Source organism: Chlorocebus sabaeus, chromosome 22, assembly GCF_047675955.1.
Source record: "Chlorocebus sabaeus isolate Y175 chromosome 22, mChlSab1.0.hap1, whole genome shotgun sequence".
In the NCBI taxonomy this organism is placed as follows: Eukaryota; Metazoa; Chordata; class Mammalia; order Primates; family Cercopithecidae; genus Chlorocebus; species Chlorocebus sabaeus.
Genome location: NC_132925.1, coordinates 97,910,223 through 97,929,530, shown reverse-complemented (window position 1 = coordinate 97,929,530; position 19,308 = coordinate 97,910,223). Strand labels below are relative to the sequence as shown.

General features: G+C 43.3%; 1 protein-coding gene and 1 pseudogene across 9 annotated transcripts in view; one reads left to right on the top strand and one right to left on the bottom strand.

Annotated features, from left to right (window-relative positions):
- ULK4 (unc-51 like kinase 4) overlaps positions 1-18,955 on the bottom strand; it is a 702,682-nt gene extending 683,727 nt beyond the window's left edge. For 3 of the 9 annotated variants that reach the window (XM_073010312.1, XM_073010316.1, XM_073010315.1), the window contains exons 1-2: positions 18,742-18,949; positions 11,305-11,490 (exon numbers count right to left, since the gene is read on the bottom strand). In XM_073010312.1, coding sequence (XP_072866413.1) covers positions 11,305-11,442 — 138 coding nt within the window. In that variant the 5' untranslated portion in view covers positions 11,443-11,490; positions 18,742-18,949. Of the gene's footprint in view, positions 1-730; positions 807-11,304; positions 11,491-11,622; positions 11,928-15,895; positions 16,011-18,741 lie in introns of those variants that run through there. The other 6 variants (XM_073010314.1, XM_073010313.1, XR_012090659.1 and 3 more) reach the window with 6 other exon arrangements.
- On the top strand, positions 11,934-12,409 carry LOC103227447 (large ribosomal subunit protein eL36-like; annotated as a pseudogene).
- Positions 18,956-19,308: the final 353 nt, after the last annotated feature.

Here is a 19,308-nt window from a genome sequence, read left to right as displayed (position 1 = left end):
GCTCTTCAAGTGACCATTCACACCTCTTCTTTCCTCTCCTTCCCACCTCCTAACTGATGACTTTGCTTATTTCAGGGAAGGTAGAACCAAACAGAAGAAAACTTTCTCAGGCTCCTGGCATGGAGTCTACCAACTTGCATCTTGTACCATACCCTGCCTCCCCTCAATTACCCGTGCTCCTTCCAAAAGTCAAAGCCTCCCCTTGTATATATGATCCCAACCCCCCTCAAACTTCACTTATATTATATTACTTTCTGCTCTCCACATTATGCTGAGTATTTTTCCATTGCTAATAGACCATTTCCATCAGCATACAAACATGTTGCAATTATTATCTTTATGGAAAAGTTGCTAGTTGCTTACCTAAATCTTTAATAACAGAATTCCTATATGACAAAAACAGCCTTGTGCCTGTCCAGAAAAAGATTTCCCCCGCTCCTGCCTAGACAGGGGACACCAACAAGATGTTAACAGGGTCAGTAGCTCAGGTTTCCTGGAAAACACTTAATGGGGTTTACTCAAAGTAACCCCATGGCACCTCCTTTCTTCCCCTTCCTCCCTGGAAAGCTGACATGGTAACTAAAGCGACATGGCCATCCAGCAACTATGAAATGGCCTTGCACATAAGCCAAGTTAAATAAGGATAGGAGAGAAGAATGACACGGAATTGATGACATGGTAGAATCAGTTTGCAAGTGCAGTTTCCTTTACATGAGAGAAAATAAACCACCTGTTTTAAGATATGTAATTTCACAGGAGGATGAAGCAGGAGAACTGCCTGAACCCAGGAGGTGGAGGTTGCAATGAGCTGAAATCATGCCACTGTACTTCAGTGTGGATGACAGACTGAGATCCTGTCTCAAAAAAAAAAGGAGAAAAAAAAAAAAAACATGTCATTTCAGATCTCAGGAGTCAGAGGTAACTCCTGATAACTCTTTCCATCTCAACCTCCTGTCTCCATCCAGTTATCATCCCATTTCTCTGCTTCTTGATACAGCAAAACTCCTTAAGGATGGCCTCTACCTTCACTCCCTCTTTTTATAAGAAGTGTACTTATTTATTTTTGTAGAGATAGGGTCTTGCTGTGTTGCCCCGGCTGGTCTCAAACTCCTGGCCTCAAGCAATCCTCCCACCTCAGCCTCCCAAAACACCAGGATTACAGGAACGAGCCACTAAGCCCAGCTCGCTCCCCCTTAAACATATTCTAATTCCAGCTTTCATCCCCACCACTTTCTGAAACCACTCTCTTCAAGGTTATCAGTGGCCTCTCCATTGCCAAATCCTCAGTTCTCACCTTATTAGCAGCATCTCACACAAGTGGTTTATCTCATCACCGTATACTACTGTCTTTATTTGACCTCTATAACATCCCATGATTTGGCCAATATTTTTAGTTACAGAGAACAGAATCTATTCTGGCTAACAAAAGGACTTATAAGGGGCCTAGATAATTCCAGAATTAATGATGGAAAGTTCCTGAAACAGAATCTAGGCTCAATTTCTGGAAAGAGTTCCCAAAACCACACCATAAAACTGAGCCACCAGAGGAGCTCCTATCTCCATCAGAACATTAAGGAATCAAGACTCTGCCATCACAGCTATCACAGTTGTCAGCACCAAAGTGCTGCCTCTGCCACCAGTAGGAAGCCACCACATCCAAACCATACTGCCTCTGCCTCAAGATGTGCTGGCAAATGGATGCCTTGGGGCCTTTACCACTTACATCAGTTTGGAATCCAAGTGTCCTTCTACTGCATCTAATTAATTTCATCACAATCCCACCTAGAACTCTGGCTGTAAAGAGTCTGGGAATTACAGTTTGTAGCTCCCCAGAGCCTGCAGAACAGGAGAACATGACAGAATGGGTGATAAGCAAACCAATCCACAGTTACCCATACTCTCCAGCTCCCCTCCTCTCTCACTGGATGCTCCCTTTCACTCTCCTTTGCTGGGTCCTCCTTCTCCTTACACTTGCTAAATGTTGCAGTGAAGGTCCTGAGTCCTCTTCTATCTTCCCTCACATTGGCCTAATGTCTTATGCTGATGACATATAATTTTGACACATAAAGATACACAGCATTTCCATCCCTCCAGAAAGCACTTTGTGCCCATTTCCAGATGTCTTCCTTAAATTTACATCTCCACCCTGATCAACCCCCTAAACTGCAGACTCAAATACCCAGTGTCTTCCAATGGGCACCCAAAATTAAAATGCCCGAATCCATTGTTTTCCTAGTCTTTTTTCCCTCAGTGTTATCACCATCCTTCCAGTCATGTAGGCCAAAACCCTAGGATAATCATTGCCTTCTCTTTCACACCTCACACCCAATCCACGACCAAAAACAATCATCTGTACTCTACACATGTATTCAGACTCTTCATTCATAGAAAGTCAAAACCAGCAAAATTAATCTGTGGAGTTAGAAGTCAAGATCATGATTACCCTTGGGTGGGAAGAAAGAGACTGGCAGGGGGCAGGAAGGGCATCTAAAATACTGCTCATGTTATTTCTTGATTATGTGCTGGTTTCACTGGTGTATTTGTTTTATGAAAATTTAAGCATACAATTATGCTTTCCTGTATGTATATTTTACTTCAATAAAAAGATTCACTCAAAATGGAATACATTTTAGTAATAAAGGAATAACTACAATACTTGCAGTAACACAGGTGAATCTCAATAACATCTTAAGGAAAAGAAGTGTGACACAAAAAAGTACACACCACAGGAACCCATTTACTTGAGGTTCAAGAATAGGCAAAATAATCTACAATGATAGAAGTAAGAACAGTGCTGGGGGCAGTGTTGAAGATGACATCTGGAGAGGTCAGGAAGCACTTTCTGGAGGAATAGACAGACTATTTCTTGATTTGGATGTTACATGACTGCATACATTTGTTAAAAGTCATTGAACTATACACTACACTATTCAGGTGTGCCTAAGACCTCAAAGACCCCAGAATTACACTAATGCCTGTACTAGGTATTCCTCATTCTCTTGGAATCCAGTACATTTCCCAATAGTACTTGTTCTACTTGGAAAGGCATCAGTTTACCAAGGTAGTGAAATTTTCTCTGGGGTTGTGCTATCCACCCTTATAGCCAGCATTTGTAGTGTGTGTCACAAGTTGTATTCTCATGGTGAGACAGTTTCTCTGTTGTGATCAGGTTTCCCTGTTGCAGTCAAAGGAACAAGTGATTTAATCGGGATAAGTTTTACAGAAGATGGTGGCATTTGTTCTGGATCCTGATAAGCCTAAAAAGTATCACAAAGCTTCTTGTCTGAAAATTTCTCCCACAGTGGCCCTACTGCAGTCTTTGAAAATTTCCTATTATCCATTCCCCTGAATTAAGCCTTTGACAGATTCCAAAATGCTATCAAAATGTGATCACAGAAGGGGATGATACTTCAAGGAAAATGAATTTGTTACATTAGCTAGACACATCATCCAGCAGGGTCCTAAAATGAAGGAACAAGAGACAGGTAAATTATGACACCTGAAAGTGTGGTTATGAAAAGGTCCAAAGCAAGGGAAAGTACTGAGGAGGACTGTCAACGCGACAACTGAGAACAGCCAGTGGGAAGCATGATGGTAAATGCTACATGGAGAAGAGGAGAAAAAAGGCCATGAAGTCAAACTCTTCCTTATATGTAATTTTTTTCTTGGCCTACCCTGCTGGCCTCCTCAACTGGAGAAGGGGCATAGGTACCATGATCCGACAGATCTGAACCAACTGTAGATCAGGATAATACTGACATCATAGGCAATTGTGAGAAGTGAATGCACCCAGCACAGTGGCTGGAACATATTAGATATACTCAATAAATGGTAGCACATGATGAACTTCTGCAAAGGAAAAGAGTAGAAATGCTTCTGCAAGGTATGGGACACAGGAGTTTCCAAGAGCTAAGACCCCTAAAAAGCAGCGACCTGGACAACCATTTGAATGGAGTGTTCATACATGCCTTGATTCCTCTATCTCACCTATCTAGCTGAGCTACTATCTAGCTCTGAAGTACAGGATCTGCCTCTGACCGATCATTTCGCCCTCTAACACAGCAGACACTCAACAATACGCTTTTGTTGTTGAAGTGAGTGAATGGATCTTGGGAAAGAGAGAGGCTTCCCCAGCCTCTATAAATCAGGAATAAGGCAGACAGAAAACAGTGGCCTTTCTATATCCATTAAAACTCTTGCACATGCTGAAACTGCCCTCATCCTTCTTTCCCACACATGACCCCTCATCCCTCTTCTCAACTCTCTTCCAGTTCTGGGTATTTCCCTCTCCATCTATGCGTTCTCTATGTATTTCTTGTTCCAGTGGTGACTATGACATACCAGACATCATGAAAGAATATTTAAGCCGGGCACAGTGGCTCCCACCTATCATCCCAGAATTTCAGGAGGCTGAGGGGGGCGGATCACTTGAGGTCAGGAGTTTGACGGCAGCCTGGCCAACATGGTAAAACCCCGTTTCTAATAAAAATACAAAGATTCACTGGGCATGGTAGTGTGCACCAGTAATCCCAGCTACTCAGGAGGCTGGGGCAGGAGAATCGCTTCCACAGGTGAGGCAGAGGTTGCAGTGAGCCAAGATCACACCACTACACTCCAGCCTGGATGACAGAGTCTGGACTTTGTCTCAAAAAAAAAGAAAGAGTGTTTATTAAGTGGCAGGCACTATACTAAATATCCTACTATCTTAGTGAAAGCTAGATATGTCAACAAAATACAAGCAAATTGAATTCAGCAGTATATTAAAAGGATTATGCACTGTAACCAAGTGGGTTTATTCCTGGAAAACAAAGATGGTGGAACATATGAAAATGTCATATACCACATTATGAAGGGGAAAAAGAAGTATGATCATCTCAATTAATACAGAAAATGCACTTGGCAAAATTCAACAACCTTTAAAAAAAAAAAAAAAAAAAAAACTCCACAAGCTAGAATAGAAAGAAACTATCTCAACATAATAAAAGTCATATATGAAAAAGCCAAAGCAAACAACATACTCAATGGTGAAAGAGTAAAGCTTTTCCTCTAACATAAAGGAGTAGGCAAGAATGTCTGCTTTCTCCACTTCTAGTCAAAATGGTATAAAAAGTCCTAGCCAGAGCAATTACACAAGAAAAAAGAAAAAGGCATCCAAATTGAAAAGGAAAAAGTAAAATTAACTCTGTTTGCAGATGGTATGATTGATTTTATATGTAGAAAACCCTAAGGCCAGGCGTGGCGACTCATGCCTGTAATCCTAGCACTTTGGGAGGCCGAGGCGGGCAAATCACCTGAGGTCAGGAGTTCGAGAGCAGCCTGGCCAACATAGTGAAACCCCGTCTCTACTAAAAATACAAAAAAATTAGCCAGGCATGGTGGCAGGCACCTGAAATCGCAGCTACTTGGGAGGCTGAGGCAGGAGAATCGTTTGAACTTGGGAGGCAGAGGTTGCAGTGTGCCAAGATCACGCCACTGAACTCCTGCCTGGGTGACAGACTGAGACTCTGTCTCAAAAAAAAAACCCTGAAGTTTCCATAAAATAAACTGTCAAAACAAAAATAAATTTTGCAAAGTAAAATACAAAGTCCAGGTCCAACACTCAAAAGATTAGCGGAATTTCTTTTTCTTTTTTTTTTTTTTTTTTTTGAGACAGAGTCTCGCGCTGTCGTCCAGGCTGGAGTGCACTGGCCGGATCTCAGCTCACTGCAAGCTCCGCCTCCCGAGTTTACACCATTCTCCTGCCTCAGCCTCCCGAGTAGCTGGGACTACAGGCGCCCACCACCTCACCTGGCTATTTTTTGTATTTTTTAGTAGAGACGGGGTTTCACTGTGTTAGCCAGGATGGTCTTGATCTCCTGACCTCGTGATCCACCCGTCTCGGCCTCCCGAAGTGCTGGGATTACAGGCTTGAGCCAACGCGCCCGGTCTCTTTTTTTTTTTTTTTTTTTTTGAGATGGCGTTTCACTCTTGTTGCCCAGGCTAGAGCACAATGGCATGATCTCAGCTCACTGCAACCTCTGCCTTCCAGGTTCACGCGATTCTCCTGCCTCAACCTCCCAAGTAGCTGGGATTACAGATGCCCACCACCACACCCAGCTAATTTTTGTAGTTTTAGTAGAGACAGGGTCTCACCATGTTGGCCAGGCTGGTCTCAAACTCCTGACCTCAGGTGATCTGCCCCCCTTGGCTTCCCAAAGTGATGGGATTACAGACATAAGCCACCACATCTGCCTTTTTTTGTTGTTTGTTTTTTTGAGACAGTGTCTCTGTCGCCCAGGCAGGAGTGCAGTGGCATGATCGCGGCTCACTGCAACCTCCACCTCCAGGGCTGAAGCAATCCTCCTGTCTCAGTCTCTCAAGTAGGTAAGACTATAGGCACACACCACAATGCCTGGCTAATTTTTCTATTTTTTCTAGAGACAAGGTTTCACCACATTGCCCAGGCTGGTCCTGAACTTCTGGGCTCAAGTGATCTACCCACCTTGGTCTTTCAAAGTGGTGGGATTATAGGCAGCAGTCACCATACCTGGCACAGTCTGATGAAGTTTGATTGATGCAGGTACTGGCAAAAACTCTCTTTATTTATTTTTATTTTTTTTTTTTGAGACAGGGTCTCAGTCCGTCACTCAGGTTGGAGTGCAGTGGCACAATCATGGTTCACTGTGACCCCTGCCACCCAGGCTCAAGCAATCCTCTCACTTCAGCTTCCTAAGTAGCTGGGACCTCAGGTGCATGCCACCATCCCCGGCTAATTTTTGAGACGGAGTCTCGTCCTGTTGTCCAGGCTGGAGTGCAGTGGTGCAATCTTGGCTCACTGCAACCCCCACCTCCTGAGTTCAAGTGATTCTCTTGCCTCAGCCTCCCAAGTAGCTGTGACTACAGGCATGTGCCACCATGCCTGGCTGATTTTTTGGTATTTTTAATAGAGACAGGGTTTCACCATGTTGGCGAGGCTGGTCTTGAACTCCTGGCCTCAAGTGATCCGCCCACCTCGGCCTCCAAAAGTGCTGGGCTTATAGGCGGGACCCAAGGTGCCTGGCCACTCCTGGCTAATTTTTGTATCTTTTGCAGAGACACATTTTCACCATGTTGCCTAGGCTGGTCTCGAACTCCTGAGCTCAAGCAATCCACCTGCCTCAGTCTCTCAAAATGCTGGGATTACAGGTGTGAGCCACCATGCCCAGGGGGAATTTCTATACATTAATAAATGTACAATCGAAAAAGGAAATTAAGAAAAAAACTCCATTTATAATAGCAGCAAAAAGAATAAAACGCATAGGAATTAACTTAACCAAACGGGTAGAAAGGCTTACACAACAAAAACTACCAAACACTTCTGAAAGAAAATTTTAAAAGACATAAATAGGCCGGGCGTGGTGGCTCACGCCTGTAATCCCAGCACTTTGGGAGGCCGAGGCAGGCGGATCATGAGGTCAGGAGATTGAGACCATCCTTGCTTACATGGTGAAACCCCATCTCTACTAAAAATACAAAAAATTAGCTGGGCGTGGTGGCAGGCACTTGTAGTCCCAGCTTCTCGAGAGGCTGAGGCAGGAGAATGGCGTGAACCCGGGAGGCGGAGCTTGCAGTAAGCCGAGACTGTGCCTCTGCATTGCAGCCTGTGGGACAGAGGGAGACTCCATCTCAAAACAAAAAAAAAGACATAAATAAGTGGAAAAATATCACGTTTATGAATTAGAAGGCAATATTCAGATATTAATAATTGACATTCAAATACTACCCAAAATCAATCTACCCAAAGCAATCTATGCATTCAATTCAATTCTTATCAAAATCCCAACAACTTTTTTTGTGGGACTAGAAAAAATCTATTCAAAAATTAATATAGAATCTCAAAGTATGTCAAATGGCCGAAACAATCTTAAAAGAAAAAAAAGAAAAACCAAAGCTGGAGAATACACACTTCCTGATTCCAAAACCTACTACAAAGCTACAATAATAAAAACAGTATAGTACTGGCATAAAGACGGACATACAGACCAACAGTATAGAATAAGAAGCCCAGAAATAAACCCTCACACACATGGTCAAATGACTTTCAACAAGTATTCCAAAATTATTCAATGGAGAAAGGACAGTCTTTTCAACAAATGGTACCCGGAAAACTGGATATCCACACATAAAAAAGAGAAGTTGGACCTTTACTGTTGTGGTCTGAATGTGTCCCTCTAAAATTCACATTGAAACCTAATGCCCATTGTGGTGGTGTATTAGGAGGTGGAACCTTTAGGAGATGATTAGGTCATGAGGGCTCTGCCCTCATAAATAAAATTAGTGCCCTTAGAATAGAGCCTTAAGGGGGCCTGTTTTCCTCTTCTGCCATGTGGGAACACATAGAAGGCACCATCTTTGAGAAAGAGAGCAAGCCCTTACCAGACACCAAAACTGCTGGCACCTTAATCCTGGACTTCCCAGTCCCAAGAACTATGACCAGTAAATTTCTGTTATTTAAAAGCTATCCAGTCCAAGGTATTTTGTTTTAGCAGCCCAAACAAACTGAGACATTTACTGAACACCACATACAAAACTTAACTCAAAATGAGTCAAATATCACTGAGGTAAAAATACATAACTCTCAGAACAACAAATAGGACAAAAGCTTCATGACACTGGGCTTGGCGATGATTTTTGGATATTTGGATAAGACATCAAAGACACAGATAACAAAAAAAAGACAAATGTGACTGCAAAAATTTTAAACTTTAGTACAACAAAAGGCACTATCAACAAAGTGAAAAGGAAACCTATGGAATATGAAAATTTATTTGTATATCATATATCTGATAGATTAATATCTAGAATATATAGAGAGGTCATAAAACTTAGCAAGAAAACAAACAACCAGATTAGAGAATGGGCAAAGGACTTGTGGAAATGGACAAAAAGAATAGACATTTCTCCAAAGAAGATATACAAATTGTCAACAAGCACATGAAAAGATGCTGCTGAGCATCACTAGTCATTAGGGAAATGCAAATCACAGCGATAATGAGATACCACCTCACACCCATTAGGATGGTTACTGTCAAAAAAAAAAAAAAAAGTACTGAGAAAGATGCAGAGAAACTGAACCCTTGTACACTGATGGGCTGGAAGGTAAAGATGGCAGAGCTGCTGAGGAAAACAGTATGGCAAGTCTTCAAATAATTAAAAATAGAATTACCATAGCACCAGCAATTCGACTTCTGAGTATATACACAAAAGAAAGCAAGATATCAAAAAGATATTTGTATCCACATTTCATAGCACCATTGTTCACAATAATTAAAACATGGAAGCAACTTGTGTCCACTGTTACACAAATAGATAAGCAAAATGAACTTCATATACGTACAATGAAATATGATTCAGCCTTAAAAAAGGAGGAAATTGTGTCCTTTGTAGGGACATGGATGCAGCTGGAAACCATCATTCTCAGCAAACTATCGCAAGAACAGAAAACCAAACACCGCATGTTCTCACTCATAGGCGGGAACTGAACAATGAGATCACTTGGACTCGGGAAGGGGAACATCACACACCGGGGCCTATCATGGGGAGGGGGGAGGGGGGAGGGATTGCATTGGGAGTTACACCTGATGTAAATGACGAGTTGATGGGTGCAGCACACCAACATGGCACAAGTATACATATGTAGCAAACCTGCACGTTGTGCACATGTACCCTACAACTTGAAGTTTAATAATAATAAATAAATTTAAAAAAAAAAAAAAAAAAAAAAAGGAGGAAATTCTGACACACGCTTCCATGTAGATAAACCTTGAGGACATGACACTAAGTGAAATAAGTCAGACACAAAAAAGAAAAATGCTGTATGATACCATTTACATAGAGTAGTCAAAACCACAGAAACAAAAAGTAGAATGATAGTTGCCAAAAGCTGGAGGAGGAGAAATGAAGAATTACAGTTTAATGGGTACAGAGCTTCAGTTTTACAAGATGAAAAGAGTTATGGGGATAGATGGAGGTGATAGTTGCACAGCAATATGAATGTACTTATTATCCCTAAACTGTACAATTAAAAATCACTAAGGTACAAACTTTATGTTATATTGTATTTTACCAATATATTGCTAAAAATAATACCAATTATTATTTTATTTATATATATGTATATAATATATATAACATATATAATATATATAACATAATATATATAAATAAAATAATATATATTATATATTATAACATAAAATAATAATATATTGTTATATATTATATATATTTATATAGATATATATATTTTTTTTTTTTGAGACGGAGTCCAACTCTGTCTCCCAGGTTGGAGTGCAATGGTGTGATCTCAGTTCACTGCAACCTCCACCTCCCAGGTTCAAGCAATTCTCCTGCCTCAGCTTCCTGAGTAGCTGGAATTACAGGCGTGCACTACCACGCCCGGCTAATTTTTGTATTTTTAGTAGAAACGGGGTTTCACCATGTTGGTCAGGTTGGTCTTGAACTACTGACCTTGTGATCCGCCCGCCTCGGCCTCTCAAAGTGCTGGGATTACAGGTGTGAGCCACCACGCCCAGCCCACAATATTTTTTTTAAGTTAGGTGTGGTCCAAGAAGCCTAGGTTATAAAGTGACACAGCTATTTCCAACCCAAGTCACTCTCACCCAGTGTCCTTCCTTGACAGTAAATTGCAGAGGTAGGGGGGAACCTGCTTGTTTCCTAAATACACCAAATTCAAAAAGTAAATTACCTAATATACAATATCGTTTCCAGGCTGGGCTCATTGGCTCCTGCCTGTAATCCCAACACTTTGGGAGGCTGAGGCAGGCAGATTGCTTGAGCTCAGGAGTTCAAGACCAGCCTGGGCAACATAGCCAAACCCCGACTCTATGAAAAATACAAAAAATTAGCCAGGTGTGGTGGTATGTGCCTGTAGTCCCAGCTACTCTGGAGGCTGAAGTGGGAGGATCATTTGAGCCCAGGAGGTCGAGGCTGCAGTAAGCCCAGTGCACTCCAGTCTGGGCAACAGAGACAGACAGATCCTGTTTCTAAGGGAAGGAAAAAAAAAAAAAAGAGTATAGTTTCCCTGATTTATACCCCCCACCAAAAAAAAAGAAACAAAAAAGAAAATTAAGTTAGTCATTACTTGGATATGTTTATTACTCATTATTCAGGACTGGTGGCCCTGAATAGATAGAAGGTCACCCATTCCGGACTGAAAATGTGGCATTTGATATATCAAATTCAATGACTACTGTGAAAATGCTACCCCCTTCTACCCATCATAGCTCTCTATTTCCCCATGCCAATGGAAATACACTGACTTACCCAGTTGGTTATTTCAGGCCTTTTGCACTTATCAGTACAAAGAATGGCTACAAAATTGATTGTTCCCTTCCGTCGCCCTTTATAGACAACAGTCTTGCTTCCTCTTCCAATCTCCTCATACAGAATAAAGTTTTCCATCTCTGGGCCGATTTCTCACATACAGTAGAATAATAGCATCTCTAGCTCCTAAAAAGTAAACAAAAATGACATTGATAAATGCAAGCTAGTTGCATAATTAATTAGACTAGGATAATTAGCCCAGGATATTTTATGTGTAAAAAAATCTAGCAATTTGACAAATTCAGAAAATTCACCTACAAATGTTAAATACTAGTGCTAATGTTTTTGCAGGATGAATGACGCTACGGAGCAAATAAATAAAATTTCACAACCGGCTCAGTGGCTCACGCCTGTAATCCCAGCACTTTGGGAGGCCGTGGCAGGGGGATCACCTGAGGTCAGGAGTTCGAGACCAGCCTGGCCAACATGGTGAAACCCTGTCTCTACTAAAAACACAAAACTTGGCCAGACGTGGTGATGCGCGCCTGTAATCCCAGCTACGCGGGAGGCTGAGGCAGGAGAATCGCTTGAACCCAGGACTGCACTCCAACCAGGGACTCCATCTAAAAAAAAAAAAAAAAAAAAAAAATTCACAAACCAATATTCAAGTTCCCATCAACAAGATCTTTTTAAAACACAGTGGCCGCCCATGCCTCTAGGGTGGGTAGATTTCCCGGCATTCCATGCGGTCGGCCCTTCCGCCACGGCCACCACTGGAAAGCGGCAGCCATGGCTCTGAGCTACCCTGTGGCCGTGGGCCTCGATGAGGGCCACAGGGTGACCAAAAATGGGAGCAAGCCTAGCCCAGCCACCGCCAAAGTGGGCAACAGACCAAGCACACCAAGTTTGTGCGGGACATTATCCCAAAGGTATATGGCTTTGCTCCCTACGAGCCGGCGTGCCATGGAGTTGCTCAAGGTCTCCAAGGCCAAATGGCCCTCAAGTTCATCAAGAAAAGAGTGGGGGACACATCCGCACCAAGATGAATAGATAAGAGCTAAGCAACGTCCTTCCCGCCAAGAGGAAAGTGGCTGCCAAGGACTGAGGCCCCCTACCCTCTGTCAATAAAACCTTCACAGAAAAAAAAAGTGAAAATAACAGCTATTTCGAACAAGAGTAACAAAATCCAGGTATGAATTAGATTTTACCCAACATCTCGTATCTTACTTTCTCAGTTATAATGGAAACCTGGTGCAATGGAAAACAACATCTGCACAATGGGATAATATATGCGGCAGGAGAATAGGGTCTGGAGGCAGGGAACCTAAGGCTGTTTCACACTGACTTCCCATAACAAAATTGAAAGGAAAACCCTAACTTTCCACGCCTAAGTAACAAAAGGACCACAGGTTATTCCCTTTGCAAACCCCCTACCTTTTCTAGGCAGCAGATGTGAAATTAACTGATCGCAACCAATCAGAGTAATTGGGGTGGAGTCTTGGTTTGCAACTTTGTAAGTTCACCTTAGCATCTAACTGGCTGCAGAGAATGGAATCAATGAATGAAATGGAATCAATGAAATTGGCTGATGGCAACCAATCAGACTGATTGCAGGCCACCACTGATTTACGGGAGGTGAGCATGAAAAGGCCAATAGGAAACTTCTAGGGAGTATTTGGACTGGGTATCCATATCCCGGACTTCCAGTGCTGCTCAGGCAGCTCCCACACTGTGGAGTGTACTTTCGTTTTCAATAAATCCCTGCTTTCATTCTTTTGTTGCTTCATTCTTTCTTTGCTTTGCTGGGCATTTTCTCCAATTCTTTGTTCAAAACGCCAAGAACCTGGACAACCTGCAGTCAAGACCCTCTGCCAGTCTTGACTGGTATGCCCCACTTAAACCTTATAAATTATGAGAAGCAAAAGAGAAGCATATGCCCTACCTAAACCTTATCAATTATGAGAAGCAAAAGAGAAAACAAGTGAAAATACAGTACAAACAAATATGGAATGATAAGTCCACGTAATCCCCAGAGGCCGAAGGAGTCAATCCAAATATTAATACTACTGGCTCGTAGGCCAAATTGGGCGTGCTGCCTGCTTTTGTAAATAAAGTTTAATTGGAACATAGCCACACCCATTCATTTATATATATGCTTATGGTTGCTTTCAAACTGCTATATATTGCCTATGACAGAGTTGAGTGGTTGTGACAGAGACTCTACAGCCTGCACAAGCCCTAAAATATTTACTGTTTGTCTCTTCATTAAAAAAAAGTTTGCCAACCCCTGCTCTAAATCAAGATGTTTGTTGTTGTTGGTTTAACCAAGGACTTCAACCTTCACCTAAGGTATAAGAAGTTAAATGAGTTCGTTTTCTTGGCCAACATAACCCTTTAATTTTCATAAGTAAATAAGGACTTGATGTAATCTCTTATCAGACATCTTATTTAGAATTTCAGTTAAAGTGGAATTAGACAATATATGAGAAGCTAATCTAAGTAATTCATTAAAATCATTCTTTCCGTCTGAATACAGTGGCTCACGCCTGTAATCCCAGCACTTTGGGAGGTCGAGGTGAGCTGATCACCTGAGGTCAGGAGTTTGAGACCAGCCTGACCAACATGGCAAAACCCTATCTCTACTAAAAATACAAAAATTAGCCAGGCATGGTGGCACACGCTTGTAATCCCAGCTACTCGGGAGGCTGAGGTAGGAGAATCGCTTGAACCCAGGAGGCAGAGGTGCCACTGCACTCCAGCCTGGAAGACAGAGCACCACTCAAAAAAAACAAATCCATCTTTCATAACCTGGCATCTCTTTGGAAAGATACGTTAGACTATATTAAACTTTTCAGAAATTCATAATATATCTACATATCAAAACAGCACATTGGCCAAGCACGGTGGCTTGCACCTATAATCTCACCCCCTTGGGAAGTCAAGGCAGAAGAATTGCTTGAGCCCAGGAGATTGAGGCTGCAGTGAGCCACAATTGCATCATGGTACTCCAGCCTAGGCAACAGAGTGAGACCATGTCTCAGAGAAAAAAAAAGAAAGAAAGAAAAAAATTTAAAAAGCACATTGGGCTGAACTCAATGGCTCATCATGCCTGTAATTCCACCACTTTGGCCAAGGAGGGAGGTTCAATTGAGGCCAGGAGTTTGAGACCAACCTGGGAAACATGGCGACACATCATCTCTACACAATATTTTAAAATTTTAAAAAATTAGCCAGCAGTGGTAGCCTGTGCATGTAGTCCCAGTTATTTAGGAGGCTAAGGCAGGAGGATAGCTTGAACCCGGGAGGCAGAGGATGCAGTGAGCCAAGATCTCACCACTGCACTCCAGCCTGGGCAACAAAGTGAGCCCCTGCCTCAAAAAAAAAAAAAAAAAAAAAAAAAACTTTGTATACCTCAAATACATACAATTACTGGTAGATCATACCTCAATATGGGTATCTTAAAGAATTAAAAGCAGGGTCTCAGAGATATTTGTACCCCACATATTCACAGCTGCATTATTCACAATAGTTAAAACATGGAAGCAACTTGTGTCCACTGACACATGGATAAGCAAAATGTAATATATTTTGCTTTTGCAAAAATGAAGTTTTAGAGACTGGTGCACAACAATGTAACTGTTCTTAACCTCTACTAAACTTGTACCCTTAAAAAGGGTTAAGATGGTAAATTTTATGTGTATTTTACCACAATTAAAAATTTTTTAAGACTTCAAAAAATTAGTAACAAAACTGGTGAATATATTGGCTGCATGTGGTGGCTCAAGCCTGTAATCCCAGCACTTTGGGAGGTCGAGTCAGGCGGATCACCTGAGGCCACAAGTTCGGGACCCAGCTGGCCAACATGGTGAAACCCCATCTCTACTAAAAATACAAAAAAAAAAAAAAAAAAATTATCCAGGAATGGTGGCGCACACCTGTAATCCCAGCTACTCAAGAGGGTGAGGCAAGAGAATTGCTTGAACCCGGAAGGCAGAGGGAGGTTGCAGTGAACTGAGATTACACCATGGGCGACAAGAGTGAAACTCTGTCTCAAAAAAAAAAAAAAAAAAAAATTAAGAAAACTCATTTTACAGATCAAAAAAAAAAATCCAAGATTGTTCTATCCTAGGAGAGGAAAATTTTTTTCTATAAAATGTTAGGGGGTAAACATTTTAGGTTTTACACTTTATGGTTTCTGTCACAGCTACTCACCTTTCCTCTTGAACTAGAAAAGCAACCAGAGACAATAAGCAAATGGATGGATATGGCTGAGTTCCATTAAAACTTTTATTTATGGGTGGGGTGCGATGGCTCACACCTGTAAATCCCAGCACTTTGGGAAGCCAAGGCAGGTAGATCACCTGAAGTCAGGAGTTCAAGACTAGCCTGGGCAACATAACGAAACCCCATCTCTACTAAAAATACAAAAATTAGGCCAGGCGCAGTGGCTCACACCTGTAATCCCAGCACTTTGGGAGGCCGAGGCGGGTGGATCACCTGAGGTCAGGAGATCAAGACCATCCTGGCTAACACAGTGAAACCCCATCTCTACTAAAAATACAGGAAATTAGCCAGGCATGGTGGCACGCACCTGTAGTCCCAGCTACTCGGGAGGCTCAGGCAAGGGAATGGTTGAACCCGGGAGGCGGAAGTTGCAATGAGCCAACTGCACCACTGCACTTCAGCCTGAGTGACAGACACACCATCTCAAAAAAAAAAAAAAAAAAAATTAATTAAAAACAAAAAGGCACGGGTTAGTATCTTTCTTTTCATGACAGTTTCCGTAAGTCCTTTTTATATTCCTCTTTGTTCTAAAACGCATTCATTAAAAAGAATGAAATCCTACCACACTCAGCTAATTTTTTGTGTTTTTGGTAGATATGGGGTCTCGCTATGTTGCCCAGGCTGGTCTAGAACTCCTGGCCTAAAGTGATCCGCCTGTCCCGGCCTTCCAAAGTGCTAGGATTATAGGTATGAGCCACCGCGCCTGCCACTAAGTTATTTTTCAATGTAATCCCAACACTTTTGGAGGTGGAGGCAGGATTGTCTGAGGCCAAGAGTTCAAGACCAGCCTGGGCAACATGATGAGATCCCGACTCTACACAAATACAATAGCCTGGCATGGTGGTGCACGCCTGTGAGGCCTCAGTCTCCCAAGTAGCTGGGACTACAGGCACATGCCACCAGCAGCTACATGGTATGTATCATAACCAAAATAAGATTAAACTGACAGTATGCTAAGATGGGAAGTTATTAAGACAGAAAAAATATAATCAGAAACCTTAAGTGTTCAGAAATTGTCTACATTAGGATATATCAGGATAAGATGATAAAATAAGTTTTCATAAGGTATGTATAACTGAGTTCTTGAAAATAAGGTTTTAGGCTACAGGTGAAAAAATGAAGTACAATCTTGTTTTTTTGTTTGTTTTAAGGAAGGCTAGGTCTTGAACCCCTGGGCTCAAGCAATCCTCCTGCCTCAGACTCCCAAAATTCTGGAATTACAGGTGCAGGCCACCGCCCAGCCAATCCCGAAATTTTGAATTTGATTTAGGCCAAATTCATTTCCTTAACGTTTACTTCAGTCACATCTGACCATCAAGTCATATCTGGACAATTTCAGTCTGAAATTAACAAAACACATTAGCTATAAATCTGCTTAGGGTGGTTTGTCACTTTCAAACATTTCTCCTCTCTAGGGCTGTTTCCTTAGAGTAAAACAAGAATTGGATCAGATGATTTTCTATCTTTTTTTTGGACAGGGTCTCACTCCGTGGCCCAGGCTGGAGTGCAGGGGCAAGATCTAGGCTCACTGCAACCTCCACCTCCAGGGTTCAAATGATACTCGTGCCTCAGCCTCCATAGTAGCTACCTCAGCCTCCGGCATGCCACCACACCCAGCTAATTTTGTGTGTTTCTGGTAGATATGGGGTTTCGCTATGTTGCCCAGGCTGGTCTAGAACGCCTGGCCTCAAGTGATCCGCCTGTCCCCACCTTCCAAAGTGCTAGGATTACAGGTATGAGCCACCGCTCCTGGCACTAAGTTATTTTTCAATAACTTATTAATCGTTGAAATTCCATGACTTTAAGATTCTTTAACTCAGTCCAAAGACGTTCCCCGTTACAGACTTCCTAATATTCATTTTTAAATCTGTAACCTCTTGTTGTAAAAGAAAACAAAAATACAGAAAACTCCACAAAATATAGTTTAATGAATTACGAAAGAGGGACACCCTTCTAATCACCATCCAGGGTCAGGAAATAGGACTTTGCCAGCCACATAAGAAGCCCCTCCATGAGCCCATCTCAATCACCAACCCTCCTGATCCCCACAAGTAACCACTCCCTGACTTTCGTAGTCATCACTTCCCTACGTTTCTTCATGGTTTTCTCACTCGAGTATGCTTTCCGAGAAACCACAGTTTAGTCTCTTAACCTAGAGTGCTCCTAGGGAAGTCTCTTCTTAATTCACAAGTTCACCTAAGCATCTAAGAAGCCAGAAGGCAGAGGAAATCTCACACAGGTGCAAATGAGGCATTTAAGAGGCAGGGGGCAGGTCCCACATTCAAGGAACGCTGAGAGCGACCAGGTGATTTGAGCGCACAGGTGCCCACCTTCAGCACAATCATGACTCCCGCACCAGAAGCATGAGCATCACCTGGGACTTAATAGAAATGAAAAAGTTATCGGCCCTGCCCCAGATTTACAGATTTACAGAATCATACACTCCGGTGGTAGGGCCTGGCCTTCTGTGTTACTACACGCCCTGGGGTGACTGGGATGTGCTCAAGTCTGCGAACTGCCGGCCAAATCAACCTTCGCCTGAGATGTAACGGATGGCTAGCGCCATGCTAAGCACTCCGTAGGTGTTCCTCCTCGCTGCACTTCCCAGACTCAATCATCACAGACTCAGGGTCGCTACGTAGTCACTCGCACCCCACTCCCCAGGCAGCTCGCGGCGGGCCAATCGGCTGCTTTCGCGGCCTCGCCACGTCCGTAGGCATCAGTTCGCGAGGCCGGCTGGGAGCCTAGGAAGCGCTGCAGGGCGGTGAAGACGCGGTCCGCTCTGGGGAGTTAAGAGGTGGCGTCCATAAAGCACATCTCCCAAGCCGAAAAACACGAGCCCTCTCTCCCCGCTGCACCCAGCTCCTAGAAGAGGCGTCCTGTGTGCCCTTAACTAAAGCCCGGATAAAAACGGGCGGTTTTTCATTTAACAAGAGCGCAAAGCAGGGGAGTGAAGGATAAAAACGGGCGGTTTTTCGTTTAACAAGAGCGCAAAGCAGGGGAGTGAAGGGGGCACGGGGTCCACGGCCAGAAGGAGAGAGGGCGGACAGGCGCCCCCACCCCCCGCCTCCGCAGGCCTGCGCTCTCTTCTGCGACCGCTTAGGCAGACACGAACCCAGACTCGTGGCTACTAAAACCGCCACTGCCACGCACCTGGTAGGTAAGTCAAGAAAAGACTCGAGTCCACTTGGCTGCTCCCGCGGTTGCGCGCATCCCGGCCTGTGCCTCAGGACAGGTCCACATTCCCAAGAATAGGGGAGAAAGCAGTGAAGCAAAGCGGAACGCGCGGAAGCGCCGACCAGCCTTACGGAGGCGGAGCCCCTCCAGGTTTGGATTCGTCCATACGGTTTCCAGGGCAGCACACAGAACGCCGGAAGAAGCTCAGGAAGCTGACTGGCTGTACAGTTTCCGTTCCTGTTGGCGGGGACCCGGAAGTGAGTGACCACGAGAGCCCCTCCCTCCACCCAAAGGGCTTCACGCCCGGCCTTTGGACGAGTCCACAGGCCAGAGACTGGGGCGGGAAGTGCTAGAGTAACAGTCATAGTGTTCGGTCTTGTAGGCCCACCACCCCTCTATGTTTGGATTTGCTCATTCCATCTCCATGGCTGCACGCAGAACGCTGGAAAAACGCAAAGCGCTGATTGGCTAAGAGTCTCAGTTCCTATTGGCTAGAGCCCGAAGCCAGTGAGGGACTATTCTTCAATCTTAAGGGGGTGCTGA